The following is a 16669-nucleotide window of genomic DNA, read 5'->3' on the forward strand; positions in this document are numbered from 1 at the left end:
TACCTCGTCTTCCCTGAAGAGGAAGAGAGGATTCCCCTCCGTGGTGACTTCTCTGAGGGCTAAGCTGTCTCCTCGGAAATACTTGCGCAAGGCTCCTTCTCCCCCCCCAGACTTTCTCTCCTTCCCCTGCGGACGAGGATTTTCCATCCTCAGGGGAGTCTGACGAGGCGGTCCGTTCTCCCATCACACCAATGGGGGAAACTCCGCCTTTCCCTGAGAAGTCTCCTCACTCCGGGTTGGAGAAGAGCCTGCATCCATCGTTGCTAGAGTCCTGTATCCCTCCCAGGAGGGAGCCGAAGGACTCGAAGACTTTGCTGAAGTCTTCTGCAAGGATCAGACAGGAACCAGCTAGACCTTCGGAGAATGTCCACGTGTTCCCCAGGAAGAGCCACTGGGGACTGGAGACTTTGCTGCTAGCCCTTCAGGAGGAGAGCATCAAGAGTCAGAACATGCGTTCTGGCAAGTTCTGACCCTCATGAGAAATCTCAATGGGTTTCCGGACCCTGAGATTCCTCCTCGTGAGGGGAAGGACACGGTCTTGGACCGAGTCTACGGCACCCAGAAGCCCTCTAGGGCCAGTGCAGCCTTGCCCTGGTCACAAGGGATGAAGAGTGCCAGAGACAAGGTTGAAGGCCAGCTCTCCGAGCTTGCTTCCTCCAACAGATCCAGCGCCGGTAACAAGCTCCTCCCTCCTCCTCGAGTCCACCAGAGGAGGTATTTCGAGATCTTAGAGGAGACTTGTTTGAGTCTTCCCATTCACCATTCTGTGGAAGAACTCACTGGGGGAGTCCCTCTAGAGAGACTTTCCAACCGGCAGGTTTCGTATTCTGCCACTGAGATCCTAAGCCAGGAGAAGGTGGCGAAGTGTGCCATGCAGTCAACTTCGTGGCTTGACATCTGGCTGGGGTCTCTGGGCATCCTGGTGCGGTCTGAGGACCTGTCCAAAGAAAGCACCAGGAAGGCACTGGAGACATTCTTACTCTCTGGCATGCGGACCATCAAGTTTCTGGCCCACCAAGTCTCGAGCTTGTGGGCCAAAACGATCCTGAAACGTCGAGACGCAGTTGCCGAGAGGTTCCACCAGAAAGTCCCCAGTTCCGACATTAGCAGGCTCAGACACACTTCCGTGCTCGGTAAGAGTCTGTTCGAGTCTAAGGACGTGGAGCTAGCTGCTGAGAGGTGGAGGAAGTCCAACCAAGACTCCCTCCTCCATAGGGCCCTGACATCAAGGCCCTACAAACCTCCAGCAACTCAACAGCCCCGTCCAGCTAAGAATACAAAAAAGACTACAGCAGCGAAGCCAAAGGTGTCTAAGCCCTTTCCCATCAAGGACAGGAAGGGCAGGAAGTCCTCCAGGGGAGGTAAAAATCCTAGAGGGAGCGGCCGAGGCCGTAAACGCTAGGATTGACAGTCCCCCTGCATGTCCACCAGTGGAGGGATGCCTACAAAGTTGCGCGACAAGGTGGCAGCAACTCGGGGCAGATACCTGGACGATTTCCGTGATCGCTCAGGGTTATCACGTCCCGTTCACATCCTCTCTACCTCCCCTGACAGCGAGGCCAGTGTCATTGAGCTCCCTTACCATGGGATCGGTAAGGGGGCAAGCCCTCCGGGCAGAAGTCGAGACCATGTTGAAGGACGCTCTCCAAGAAGTTGTGGACGGGTCCCCAGGCTTCTACAGTCGACTCTTTCTTGTAAAGAAGGCGTCTGGAGGCTGGAGACCAGTTATCGACCTCTCGACCCTGAACGGGTTTGTCAAACAGACGCCGTTCAGCATGGAGACGGCAGACACGGTCAGACTTGCAGTGAGACCGCAAGACTTCATGTGTACACTGGACCTGAAGGACGCGTACTTCCAGATCCCAGTCCATCCGTCTTCCAGGAAGTACCTAAGATTTTGCCTAGACAACAAGATCTACCAGTTCAAGGTGCTGTGCTTCGGTCTCTCCACAGCTCCTCAGGTGTTCACCAGAGTGTTCACCCTGATATCATCGTGGGCTCACAGGATCAGTATCCGTCTCCTCCGTTACCTGGACGACTGTCTGATCCTAGCAGACTCGGAGGCAACCCTTCTTCGCCACCGAGACAGGCTTCTCGAGCTTTGCCAGGATCTGGGGATCATGGTAAATCTCGAGAAGTCCTCTCTGCAGCCCTCCCAGAAACTGGTATACCTAGCCATGGTCATAGACACCAATCTCCACAAAGCCTTCCCATCAGACGACATGATAGCAAGGCTGAGGAAGGTCGCAAGGCCTTTCCTCAAACAAGAAGAACTTCCAGCCCAAACGTGGTTACGTCTCCTCGGCCACCTCTCTTCCTTGGCCCGTCTGGTTACCAATGGTCGCCTCGGAATGAGACCCCTCCAGTGGCGACTCAAGTCTCGGTGGAATCAAGGACACGATTCCCCGGACTCTCTGATCCCTATGTGTCCTGCGGAACAGACGGACCTTTGGTGGTGGCTAGCAGACGAGAACTTACGAAAGGGAGTGGATCTTCTCGTCTTTCCCCCGGATTTGATGTTGTTTTCGGACGCATCAAAGATAGGGTGGGGGGCCCACGTTCTGAACCACAGGACCTCAGGCCTGTGGTCAGAATCAGAAAGGTACCTCCACATAAACCTGCTAGAAATGAAGGCCGTATCCCTGGCACTTCAGAAGTTCCATCAGGTCCTGGCGGGCCACTCTGTGGTGGTGATGAGCGACAACACCACAGTAGTGGCTTATATCAACAAGCAGGGAGGTACCTTCTCGGAACAGCGATCCCATCTTGCAGTAGAAATACTGAGATGGTCCGAAGTCCACTCGGTCACACTTTCAGCTCGCTTCATTCCAGGCAAAAGGAATGTGCTCGCCGACAGTCTGAGCAGAGCGACGCAGATAGTGAGTACCGAATGGTCTTTGGATCCTCAAGTAGCCAACAAAGTCCTGACTTTGTAGGGTTCCCCGACTGTGGATCTGTTCGCTACAGCACTGAACTTCAAGCTCCCGCTGTACTGCTCCCCAGTCCCGGACCCCAAGGCTCTCTGGCAAAATGCCTTCCAACAACGGTGGGACAACATCGACGTTTGCGCCTTTCCCCCGTTGTCTGATGAGGAGGGTGCTCAACAAGACCAGAATATCGCTCAATCTATTGATGACCACTATGGCATCACGCAGAATGGTTTCCCGACCTCCTGCAACTCCTGTCGAAGCCCCCAAGAGAACTCCCTCCACGTCACGAGCTACTCAAACAACCACACGCCAACATTTTCCACAAAGCTGTAGCTTCGCTTCGACTTCACGCCTGGAGACTATCCAGCACCTCCTCGCTGAGAGAGGATTTTCGCAACAAGTTGCGAATAGGATGTCTGGACACCTGCGCAGGTCATCCGCAGGGGTCTACCAGGCAAAGTGGCGAGTCTTCTGTAGTTGGTGTCGTGGAAGGAGTATCTCTCCACTCGATGCCACTATTCCAGCAATAGCGGAGTTCTTCTTGTATTTGTGGGAAGAAATGCGCCTTTCAGTCTCGGCGGTGAAAGGCTATCGCTCAGCCTTAAGTCTAGCCTTCAGGCTCAAAGGAGTGGACATTTCTTCCTCGCTGGAACTTTCTGTACTCATACGGAGTTATGAGCTTACCTGCCCTCAGTCGGAAGTGAGACCTCCTCCATGGAACGTGGTTCGAGTTCTCAGGTCTCTGAAGAGACCTCCCTACGAACCATTACGCCAGGCTTCAGATCGCCACCTTACTTGGAAGACAGTATTCCTGCTAGCTTTGGCCTCGGCCAAACGATTCGGCGAACTCCATGGTCTCTAATACGACATCGCCCATTCAAGGGGATGGGGGGAGGTAACGTTCAGGTTCGTCCCTGAGTTTGTTGCCCAGACTCAGAATCCGGGAGTGCCGGACCCTAGGGTCGACTCTTTCCAGGTTTCGAGTCTTCGTTCTGTAACAGATGGCCCAGACCATCTCCTACTGTGCCCAGTAAGGAGTCTGAGGTTGTATCTTAAAAGAACAGCTGCAGTTCGTCCCCAAGTGCAAGCCTTGTTTGTGAGCACTGGGAAAACGAAGAGGAGGGTCACCGGGAATACCATCTCAGCCTGGATTCGCAAGGTAATTCACCTAGCCTTGAATCCTGACCCTCCTCCGTCACGTCGCCCCAGAGCACATGATGTCAGGGGCATAGCTACGTCCATGGCCTTCAAAAAGAACTATTCAGTGACGCAGGTCCTGCAAGCTGGGGTGTCGAAGCGTCAGACGACCTTCACAGCCCACTACCTGCAAGATGTGACACACAGGAGACTCGATACGTTCTCTATTGGCCCTTTGGTGGCTGCACAACAGCTGGTCTAACCTTAGGCTCCTTAACCCTTTTACCCCCAGGCTCTTTGGAAATTTCCAACCCTTAACCCCCAAGGGGTTATTTTTTCCCCAGCACATTTTGCAGTATATTTTTTTTAAATTGCTCTAACAGCCTTAATTTTTGTCATAGAGAGGTCAGGTTGGTCTCATTCTCTTGGAAAATGCCTGAATTTTCTAAAAAAAATTATCAAAATTATGAAAAAAAAAACATTTTATAGCATTTTTTTGCAAGGACGTATCGGTACGTCCATGGGGGTAAAGGGATGAGTTTTGTGAAACGTACCAGTACGTCCTTTGGGGGTAAAAGGGTTAATGGACAGGTAGCAGAAGGTTGAGAGCATTGTTACCCGGTTTTAGTCTGCGTGAATGAAAAGGTTTGTCTGGCCCTTATTCTTTTCTTCATCCTCTCCTCCCTTGGAGAAAGCAGCATCCTGGGTTCTCTGCACAGCTGACCTCAAACCAGTGCAGGTAAACCATGCTTCCTTGTGTTCTTAGTATTAAAATTAATACTGTCGCATCCCCATACCCTGACGAGGTGGTATTGGGAGAGTCCTAGCCTAGATTTCCATCTGAAGAACTTCAGGTCAACTTCCTTGGACGAGTCACTCTTCTCACCTTCACACACAGCTTATGTAGGCCGCAGCAGTTTCACAGCAATGCTAGCGAGGTGCAGGGACTCCTTATTGCCTGAGTACTTACACACTCAAATATGGAGTCCCCGGGCAAAGCCAAAGCCAGTATGGCAGGGACTTACCACCCTTCCTAAGGGGTGAGTCACCCATATTAAATAGCGTGGTTTGTATATCAGTTACAGAACAAATGACAAATTCGTAGATAATTTGTTTTTTTCCTAACTATACAAACCTTAGCTATTTAATCAAATTGCCCACCAGCCCTATCCCCCGTGAAGTCCTACCTCTAAGCAAAGTGAAGTATTCACCGGTGTGTGTGGGGATGGGGGGGGGGGTTAGCAAGCTCCCCCTTCCCCCCACCCCACCCCCCGCTAACTAGCGGTGGGCTAGTAAACCCTCATTAAAACTCTAATGGCTCATCATTCAGCTCCGCTGAAGTAATAACCCATATTAAATAGCTAAGGTTTGTATAGTTAGGAAAAATACAAATTATCTACAAATTTGTAATTTTTAGGGTAATAGTGTACAAAGAGCGTGCTTCCCCAATGTCATATGATTTACTCAAAACAGGAAAGGGTCAAGAAAACTTGATCATTCTTGTGGAGGGGAGTAACACAGTCTCTCTTCACCCAATATTACTTGAGGATACTGTCTCTACAAAGACTTCTGCCTTGTCGAGACTTCTCCCTACTGTTTTCCCCTTGCTCGCCTGTCCAGGGAGGGCTTATTGAGGACTGGTGGGTCAGCTGTGCTGGTGGTGTACATCAATCACCCTTAAGCCAATTAACTAACGACTTCCATATGTCACAACTGATCCAGCTATGCCTGTCCAGACTTCCAGGTGCTTGTGGGAATCCAAGAAAGATGTTGGAGGTTCTAGCTATCCTTAGGATTGTTCTGGAATTCTCATGTGTGCAGTCTAATTGAAGAATTTGCCTTCAGCTGAAGCTTCCTCCCTTGCTGTTCCAGCTGATACTGGGGTTCATGCTCTTAAACAGAGGCTTCTGATATTGCTGCTGCTGTTACTTAGAACTTTTTTTTTATCAGTAACATCTCAAGTAGCCACTTGAGAAGAGCTGAATGAGTAGTACAGCATGAACAAATGAAAGAATTGCAGGTGTTCGTACCCTTATTTTCCTCCTCTTAGGTCTTGAGTTCTACCTCGGCTTTCTCCACACCATTATCATCCAGTTCTTGGAACCTTGACAATAGCAGGGCAAAGAGGAGTTCTAAAATCTTTTCTTCTTGGCAAGTTCCATTGGACCTGCTGGTGTCAGCCCCTCCAGACAAGTAACAGACATCTTTCCCATTCATTGGAATGGTTATTGAATTATAATGAGGTGATTGGATATGACCTGTTGGTTAGGGCATAGTCCCACCCACCTGACTGTCAAAGACAAGCCACTTTGACTTTGACTGTACTTCGGTAGATGGTGATTGGGTAATGACCTGTTGGTTAGGGCACAGTCCCACCCACCTGACTGTCAGAGACGAGCCACTTTGACTTTGGCTGTACTTCGGTAGATGATTTTCTTGTATGTTTTTTTGGTTCACTTCCTGTAATGGATAAGGAGGCTTTTCATATGTAGAAGTACCCACGTAAAGGTAATACATGCATATGGATTATGTCGAAGTCTATTTTAGATCCCCATATACTTTTGTCTCTTTAGACTGTTTGCAATTTATTCCCTGTGGTGAGTGTAAGTCCTGGTCTTCCCAGGAGTTGGCAAAGTTTATGTAGAAGCGTAAGGCTACTTTTCCCTCACCTTCCTAGGGGATTTCCCCTAATCATTGCCAAAGAAACTTTTTTATTTTTCTTCCTGTCCTGGACCATCTGTTTCTGATAAGTACTTCTCAGGCTATCCCCACTGGGAGTACTTGGGAGGGAATGAAGGATTCCGACCCACGCTCGGTGCGTGGCTAGTACACTCTGCGGTATCTGCCTCTCCCAAGACTCACCTGTAACAGTGTCAGCTGACAACAATGACTATCACCTTGAAAATTTGTGGCCCTCAATAGGTCTTCAAGGTACACCAGGTATAAGTATTTTTAAGGATCACTTTACAGCTGCCAAGTTGACCTCAGTGCCTGTGACTTTACCTGGGAAGTGAGACTCCCTGTGCTCACCATGTGCTAGTGATTCTCAATGTAGTTATTATGGATGAAGAAGCTTCTGTAGTTTCATTCTCCTAGGAGTGAAACTCTCAGCAGTCTAGCTCCTGTGCTCGCATATTTTGTGAAGGTGGTTGTTAAGGCGAAAAAGAAACGACTTTGCTGCTCTTCCTCGTTTTCTGGTTTGGCACTTCTTCGGGTAAAACGAGAATAAGAATAGAAAGAAGGTCCATCACAAGAAATTCCATCTTGTGTTTAGCAATTTCTCTTCTCTCTTGGTCCAGTCCTGATGAAGCCAGAGTGCATTGAGTCTGAACATTCCTCTGTGGATGTTCTTGCACTTGTCTTTGAGTGTGTGAACTTGTTAAGGCAACTATTGGGCTTTAGTTATCAAGATATGCTTTGGTGCCTCTCAAGGCGTGAAGCCTAACCTTAGACTCCCATGGTTGGAACTTGTTAGCGATGCCTTGGATAGGGTGAATGCTCAGATCAGTAGGTCTGAGAGTCCACTTAGGTCTAGCTGATCCAGGATGATCTTGCCTTCTGGGAAATATGGTGATCAAATCACCAGGTTTTCATGGATTATTTTGCATTAGGATTTGATCTCCCACTCCATTTGGCCAGTTGCGTGGAGGATTGGACATGGGTAAGGATGTATTGACTCAGAGTTTGGGCTATAAAGACACTTTTTCACAAGAACACCTTCATATAGGATTTTTTAATCCGGAGGCTTTTTTCCGCTGAACATTTGTGACATCATAACATTGGAATGGTGTTTGACAACAATGTATGAACCAGGAAAGTACTCGCATTTAGTTTCCCTTTTGGCTGGCCATGAAGATCTTCATTTGGTCATAAGAGAACAATTCCCCAGTGATTTCCATATTAATTTTTAGGACTTGAAACTTGTGCACTTCTTTTAGGGATGAGACCTAGTTACAAGCGTTATTGCAAGTGATACCTGCAGAACAATCCTTAACCTGAAAGCTATTGCACAACTTATCATGAGTCCTTGTCACAGTTAAATATAGATAATTAGCATTGCTTATTTGGTTAGCCACTACTCTTACACTGCAATAATTCAAAAAGTATTAGTAAACAGAAATATACATACATACATATACCAAGGCATTTCCCCCAATTTTGTGGGGTAGCCGACATCAACAAAAGAAACAAAAAAGGGGACCTCTACACTAATACTATTTGCTACAACCTATTGGACATTTGAAAACATGCAATTAACAGATAAGGCATACCATAACTCAGTTGAAAAAAAAATATGTTGAAGACAGTAGAAGAAATAAAAATGAAGACAAAAGAGTAATACAGTACAATATATTAAAAGTTAGATTTCTTATGATTTTTAATAAAATGGTAAAGAAAGGTGTGAAAGACCCTTTCAGATATTTTATTTGAAGGTTTTCAGAAATTTCTTGTCTACAGCCAAGATTTATTATCTCTTTCCATACAATCTTTCAGGTTCTGAACATGAAGTGGATGTTATCGATGTACAAAGACAAACAGATGTCAAAATGCAGCTACATGAATTTATCGAATATTTTTTAAGTCCCGCCAGAACAACTGTGCTCAATTTAATTAGCCTAGAGGTCTCAAATACCAAGTAAGACTTTATATCGATTTTAGTTAGCTATCATTGAGGATTCTGTAATAGCAATTAATTAAGTGGCAGATATATAGATGGGCATTTTCATGCTTTGATTGAGTATAATGGAAATTTCATGTTGAAGAATTAATGTTTGGATTATGTGTACAGTAGTTGAAATTTTGTTAGATGTTTGAGTGGAATATATAGTATATAAGAGAAGAAAAAGCAAAGTCAAGTGATCAAACAATTAAAATGATGGGAGTGTAATTCGAAATAGTTGGGGAAACTATATTTTCTAATGGGTTGCAATAAATCAAGTATCGTAATTTCTTTCATTTTAGGAAATTTTGAATAATAAAATACAAGCTTTATTTTTACTCATTTTCTCTTTGCAGTTTATGTCAACTCGTCGAGCCACCATATATTGTTCGAAAATTATGTTGGGTAACAGGATGTTGGCCAACTGATCCCCCTCCTGGTCCACCTCTGTCCAGACCTAATGTTTCAAAATATGTATTAATTAGTGTAGAAAATTCTTATACAGATTTCCACATAGACTTTGGAGGAACATCGGTATGGTATCATGTTTTATGGGTAAGTTGAGTGTGGATTATGTAAGATATATAGCTTAGTATGTTGAATGAAATAGTAAATGAAAGTGTAGCTATAAATGTATTTTATTCTTGTGAATATTTTCCTCATGTTTAGTTACTAGTACAAAACTTTGATTTTCTCTCTCTCTCTCTCTCTCTCTCTCTCTCTCTCTCTCTCTCTCTCTCTCTCTCTCTCTCTCTCTGTGTGTGTGTGTGTGTGTGCTGCGCGCGCGCGCGGAAAGCAATGATGCAAACAAGTTTAAATCAAAATTAAAAGATAGAGAGAGCGAGATACATATACAGTATATATGCTAAGAAATGTTTCTTATAACTCTATCAAATAATTCTTGCTCTTTTTTTTTTTCTCCAGGGAGAAAAGGTATTTTATTTGATCAAGCCGACACCAGCCAACTTAGCGTTATACCAAAGATGGATGAAAGCAAACAATCAGTCCGAAATGTTTTTTGGTGACCAGGTATGTCTTGATTTGTATTTTGTTGGCAATTCATGTAATACAGTAGTTCAATCCCTCAAAAGGATTAAATGTCCTTATTTCTATGAACTTCCCCTGATGTTGTTATTCTCTTTCAAAGCATGATTTATACTGACGTTTACCCAAAAAATTAAAAAATTACCAGTTTTTTGCCTTTTTATAGTCTTCGGTCTCTAGTACAGTTTTGAAACAATCTTGAAGTTAATTTCAATAATGACGGCATTGGTACACCATACCTGTTTTTGTCTTTCCAGTCACTTGCTTTGGAATTAAATATACTAAAAGTGGAATGATACAGAGGAGATTAGTTTGCCTAACCTTATTGAATAGTGGATTCTCTTGAACACTTAGTTGCAGTAAACAAAAGATAGTCTTTAGATACAGGATATTGTACTTAATGGACTGAAGAATGTTGTTTTTTGTAAATTAAGTGGAAAATATTCATGTATTTCTCTCCATTGTAGTGGCTCACATAGAAGAGAAGTTTTACAAGTTCTTAACTTCTTTTAGATTTCCTTACTTGTTTAGATATGAATGCATAATCAATGAAGTGGTTACAAATTGCTCTAGGAAATTGACGCAATTTGCATCACTAGCTTACTATAATGACTGTCCGCACCCTTCCTGTCCCACATGGGGTCTGGACCCCCAAGCACTCGGGTTTAGGAGAAAATTTCAGAGGGGATGGTTATTCCTGACCTGAATCTTTTGACTTTGGAGACAGGAAGAGAGTCAACAGTCAGCTGAGGTGGCAGCTTTTCTAGATGTTTGATGATATGGAATTTGAAAATTTTCCTTCACTCTATTAAGGAACCATCCCCGGATATGTCCCTAGCTTACCTCTATAGAGATTATTTTGATAATTACTGAAGGTCTATAGTATATAAATTCCAATAGAGGTGTCAGCCATTACACTAGTTCCATACTAAAATAATAATAATTTTCATCCACAAGAAATCATTCAAATTCATGTTAAACACATGGCATAAAAGTCAGCTCTTTAACAGATGAGCAGAGGCAGTATCAGAAGCTGGAGGTTTTCTTATAGCTATCATAGTCAGCCCTTGATCTTTGTAGGAATTAGGTAACAGTGATCACCATGAAGATAAAAAGTCTTTGTAATATTGATGCGTTAGGGCTAGTGCACTCATAGCACCCCTAACCAACTAACTGTTGCCTGTGTGGTTAACACAGATACAAGCCCTTGTCCTTTAATAGGTATGTGATTTCGGTGAAGCTGGACCTTGGCTATTAAGAATTATGATAAGGTGGCAGTAGTTACTGGCTGGCGGCAGGAAACCCCCCCCCCCCCCCCCCTTCCCCAGCCAGCACACTAAGGAGCCACTTTGATTTTAGCTGCCAGCCAGTACAGACATACTCTTGGTGTCCATAACTTGACTGCTTTAGTTTTCTTTTTCTCTTTGCGGAGTTTGCTGAATGGAGAAACAACATGCAAGCATGTGGTCGTGTCTTGGAGTTGCTGGCTGAAAATATGGCACCGTTCTGAGTAGGAGCAACATTGACTCCCCATTTCTTGTGCCCTTCCTACAGGGACCATGACTGCTCGCAATCCTTCCCCTCTAAGGGATGTAGTGAATGGTAATCACTGCAGTCAATCGAATATGGCTAGAGGAGGAAGGCAAAGAGGGATTTATCATGCTCGCATCCCAGATCGCATTTATGTATGTTTCTTAAGAAGTACTAGCTCTTGAGGCTGAGCCTTATCCTTGCATATGCACCCAGAACTCACTTATGCTCATGTTAATATCCAGTCTCGCTGTTAGTGCCTCAGAGCCCACCTACTCTTATGAAGAAGAGCTCTCTTATGAAGTGGGTCTTCATTCTCACATGCATACCCCTGAGTGGGCCCTACCCTCTACTGAAGAATTTTTAAGGTTTGATACTCAATCTCGTACTCCTCAGATGGAACATGGGCAGCAAAGCCCACGGTGAGGACCATATTCCTTATCGTTCAATCTTTTTTTTTTTAGTAGTTTGAGGAGAGGCTACTGGAAACAGTCCAAGAGAAACAAGAGCTGGTAAGTCTCGCAGAGGCAAAGGACCCCATCAGTGATGAACTTTGGGTTGGGATTCATCTACATTGTTTTTGAGAACATTGAAACTTTTCATCCGACCAGAACCCTGGAACTCAATTCCCTTGTAAGGAAGATGTAGTAAAGAGGAGTCATAAAAAAGTGACGGGTCTTAAAATTCGAGGACAGATTTTTCAGCGTAATAAAGGAAGATCAGAGAGAATAGGGATCCTCAAACTGTTTCGTCTCAACAAGCATAACAGATGCGACTTGTCCAACACGCCAACCATCCTGCATGTCTGCAAATTACTACACCGAGGAGCGTGGACCTGTACTATTATTGTAAAATATGCTTATTGGCACGTCCCTATTTCCCCCCACTTGCAACCATACCTTAGCCTTCAGCTCGGGAGGTGGGTATACAGGTTAAAGAGATGAGATATTATTGCTAGAAAGTTATTGGATCCTTTGACCGGCTAGATAGTACTACATTGGATCCCTCTCTGGTTATGACTCATTTTTCCTTTGCCCACACATACAACGAATAGTCTGGCCTATTCTTTACACACTACTCTTCTCATACAGCTGGTAACGCAAAGATAATCGAAAAGTTCTTCACTCAAAGCTTTAACTAAAGCACTGTGGCTACTTTCCACCTGGTAAGGGTAGAAGAGACTTTAGCTATGGCAAGCAGCCTTTCTAGGAGAAAGATATTCAAATATCAAACATTGTTCTCTAGTCTTGGGTAGTACCATAGCCTCTGTACCATGGTCTTCTGCTGTCTTAGGTTAGAGTCCTCTTGTGTTAGGGTACACTCAGGCACACTGTTCTATCTGTTAATTTATTTCTTTTCCTCACTGGGCTATTTTATCTCTTGGTCACAATTGTATAGTAGTGTTGATCCTGTAGTCCCTTTGAATGAGAATCTAGTCAGCATAATTGATAGGCGTATCCCTTCTCGTGTACTAAGGTACCGAGTGAAGGACAAACCATGGTTCAATGATGATTGCAGACATGCTTATTTGCAGAAGCAGGAGGCCTATCATCTTTGGAAGGGTAACAGCTCAGATTTGACCTAGAATAACCATACTCGGCTTAGAGCTTTTGCTCAGAGAGTTTGCTGCAAGTGAAAAAGAATACAATTTAACCATGAAAGAAACCCTTTCTGGTAAAACCCAGGAGCATAAGTAGTGGACTACCCTTAAATCTGCGCTCTTTGGTGTAGATGCAACAGTTACTCCTTTACTTGAACCAGATGGCTCTGTCACTCACTGTCCAAAGGAAAAGGCAACCCTTTTAGCAGATGTGTTTGACAGCAAGCAGAGTAATGAGAAACTCGTACTTCCTCATTCCTGTTTTCCTGAGGCTAAAGTAACTAGTTAAGCTTTTTGGTCTTGTGTAGATCCAAATGGTATTTTTCCTTTTGTTTTTTATAAAGACTACAGATTTCTTAGCTCCAAAGTTATCTGTTATTTTGCGCAAGTTAGCAAGAAGAGGAGCTTTTAGCACTTATCGGAGAATTGGTAATGTTACTTCACTCTGTAATTGTGTTTGTGGTAGCTCATGTCCAACTGATTACCGCCCAATTTCCATTACTCCCAAATTATCTAAAGTTTTTGAATGTCTTTTGGCAAAACGTCTTAATAGGTTTGCTGAAGGTAATCATCTGTTCCCTACTTTGCAATTTGTTTTTCGAAAAGGCCTTGGAGCCTGTGATGCCCTTCTTACAATATCCAATGCTGTATAGAAATCCCTTGATTGTGGTCAGAAAGTTTGTATGATTGTCCTTGATTTTAGTGCTGCCTTTGACCGTGTTAATCATGAGGCCCTTGTTTTCAAACTCAAACAGTTGGGAGTGGATGGGTCGTTTCTTAGCTTCATTATTGAATTGTTAAGTAATAGATCACAAAGAGTTGTTGTTGATTGGCACCATAGTGAGTATAGGAATGTGATATCTGGTGTTCCTCAGGGTATTGTTCTTGGCCCAGTACTTTTCTTACTATATATACAAGACATGTGGTTTGGTCTAGAAAACAAGCTTGTTGCATATGCAGATGATGCTATACTCTTTGCATCAATTCTATCTTCTGGAGTTGGTGAATCCCTTAATAGAGATTTAGCTAAAATTAGTGCATGGTGCAAATAATGGGGTATGAAGTTGAATCTTAACAAAACTCCAAGTATGATTGTAAGTAGGTCAAGGACCATGGCTCCTCAACATCAGGATCTCAGCATTGATAAGGTTTCTTTAACTTTGTATGACTTGAAATTTTAGGTGTGATTCTCGACAGCAAATTTACTTTTGAGAAACACATTAGGTCTATGTCTTCTTCAATTGCACAAAAAATTGGCTTATTAAGTCTTACAATATTTTTGGTGATCAATCTATTCTGAAGTGTTTTAATTCTTTCATTTTACTTTGTTTTGAGTATTGTTCTCCTGTGTGGTCTTCAGCTGCTGATTTTCATCTTAATTTGTTGGACAGTAACATATGTTCTATTAAATTTCTTATTCTTGATCTAAATATTAATATCTGGCACCGTCGTTCAATTAGATCATTATGCATGTTGCATAAGATATTTTTTATTATTCTGACCATCCTCTACATTCAGATCTTCCCGGACAGTTCCATCGTGTTCGTAATACTAGGTATGCAGTTAATTCTAATAGTCAGGCCTTCTCCATCATGAGGCTCAATACTACCCAGTATAGTACTCTAGAAGTTTTATTCCAGCTGTGACCAAGTTGTGAAATGTTCTTCCTAATCGGGTAGTTGAATCAGTAGAACTTCAAAAGTTCAAACTCGCAGCAAATTTTCTTATGTCGAATGGGCTTGCCCAAGTCCTTTTATAATTTATAAATCAAATATCTGTTTTAATGTTGTTAATGTTTTTAAAATATTTTAATTTTCATTACTTCTTATATCACTTATTTATTTCCCTATTCCCTTTCCTCACTGGGCTATTTTTCCCAGTTGGAGCCCTTGTGCTTGTAGTATCTTGCTTCTCCAACTAGGGTTGTAGCTTAGCTAGTAATAATAATAATAATAATAATGATAATGATAATGATAATAATGGTGCCCTTATGCTTTTAGCACCCTGCTTTTCCAACTAGGGTTGTAGCTTAGCTAGTAATAATGATTATAATAAAAGACCACCTGTAGCAATGCATGGCCTCCAGGGTATGGTCCAACTGCGATTGGTAGTGCCACGCAACTTCCTAGAATTGAAAACAGATATTGTAGCTCTCAAACATTTCCAACAACTTTCTACACACTCCATAGTGTTCTTGACCAATAACATGACGAAAGTGGAATACCGAAACAAACAAGCAGGTATTCCTTTCACAGCAGCTTTGCCAGCTAGCCATAAAGATACTACAGTAAGTTGGACATAAGACAACTCGATTGCCCTTATCAACCCAATTCATTGAGGGTGAGGAAATCTTCCGTTGTGGACAATCTAAGCAGGAAGGTTCATATAGTTGACTCTGAAGGGTCTTTGTTCCTTCAGTTAGCCATCAAAGTCCCTGACCTGGAGGGTTTCGCCGATGATAGATCGGTTCGTGACGTCTCTTGACTGGAAACTTCAGGGGTACTGCTCGCCAGTATGGTATCCCTAGGCACCTCTGCAAGAGGCCTTCTAACATCAACTGTGGGACAACCAGGACATCTATACATTTCCCCCCCCCTTTCTATCTGATAAGGGCATCACAAGACCTGTCAATGACCCCTGTGTCTTTCGCCATCTATCAGGCGAAGTGGACTATCAATTAAGGTGGTTGTTGTGGAAAGAGGCCTTGCGCCATTTTGATGTCACAATTTCCGTGATGGCGGATCTCTTTCTGTACCTTGAAGAGGAAAGACCTTGCTCAGTCATGGCCGTGAAATGCTACTGCTTGGCCTTGAGCCTTGTCTTTAGATTAAATGGAGTTAACATTTCCTCCTCAGCAGAACTCTCTCTCCTCATACAGAGCTTTGAGCTTACTGGTCCCTAGTCAGAAGTTAGATGACCTCCATGGAGCATAGTTCTTGTGCTACGCTCTCTTAAAGGAGCTCCTTTCATACCTCTTGTCAGTCCTCTCATTTTACGACATAGCCCAGCCGATGGGATGGGGAACAGGTAATGCTCAACATCATCCTTGTGTTCGTTGCCAGGATGGCCATAGCAGATCTTAACTTAGGGGATTTCCGAATTTAAAATCTATGTCATGTAGCCGATGACCCTGTTCATCGGTTACTATGTCATACGGGAGCGTTGAGACATGATCTCATATGAACAACTGGAGCTCACCCGTTCATTGAATGCCTGTTTGTAAGCTTAAGCAGGATCAAGAGGAGAACTGAAAAATTATCTCGGTGGTAATTCACTTGGTCATCCGACTGGGTGTTGAACCCTGACTCGCCTCAACAAGAACGTAGACCAGAACCCTCCATGTTAGGGGCGGAAGCACAAATGAAGCTTCTCTGTGGTACAGGTCTTTCAGGCTGATCTCTGGTTTTGCCCAAACACCTCTACAGCCCATTATCTGCAAGACATAATCCACAGGAACCTGGATACTATCTCAATAGGTCCTGTGGTGTAAGCTACCTCGGCTCCCCTTATAGGACAAGTAGCAGTCGACCAAGGGCAGATGTTACCCGGTGTTAGTCTGTGGCGAATGGATAGAAAGACTAACCTTTTCTTCCTTCATCTTCTCCCTCTCTTGGGGTCCCAGGATCTGAAAGACACTGCAAGTTGCCTACCTCCAACTGCAGATAACTAACATTTCCCTTGTTTAAACCTAAAATATGTGATATATTTTATGTTCCTGTCCTCCCTGTAAGGGGGAGTTGGGCAGTGCCCAGGTTAAGTAAGAGGAGT

At 43.9% G+C, this 16669-nt stretch overlaps 1 protein-coding gene across 1 annotated transcript in view; it reads left to right on the forward strand.

Moving 5' to 3' along the window:
- Positions 1 to 16669, forward strand: part of LOC137618087 (histone lysine demethylase PHF8-like) — a 210306-nt gene that overhangs the window by 89775 nt on the left and 103862 nt on the right. The window contains 3 exon segments of the mRNA XM_068348062.1: positions 8562 to 8703; positions 9084 to 9282; positions 9652 to 9756. Coding sequence (XP_068204163.1) covers positions 8562 to 8703; positions 9084 to 9282; positions 9652 to 9756 — 446 coding nt within the window.

This window comes from Palaemon carinicauda, chromosome 24 (genome assembly GCF_036898095.1).
Source record: "Palaemon carinicauda isolate YSFRI2023 chromosome 24, ASM3689809v2, whole genome shotgun sequence".
NCBI lineage: Eukaryota > Metazoa > Arthropoda > Malacostraca > Decapoda > Palaemonidae > Palaemon > Palaemon carinicauda.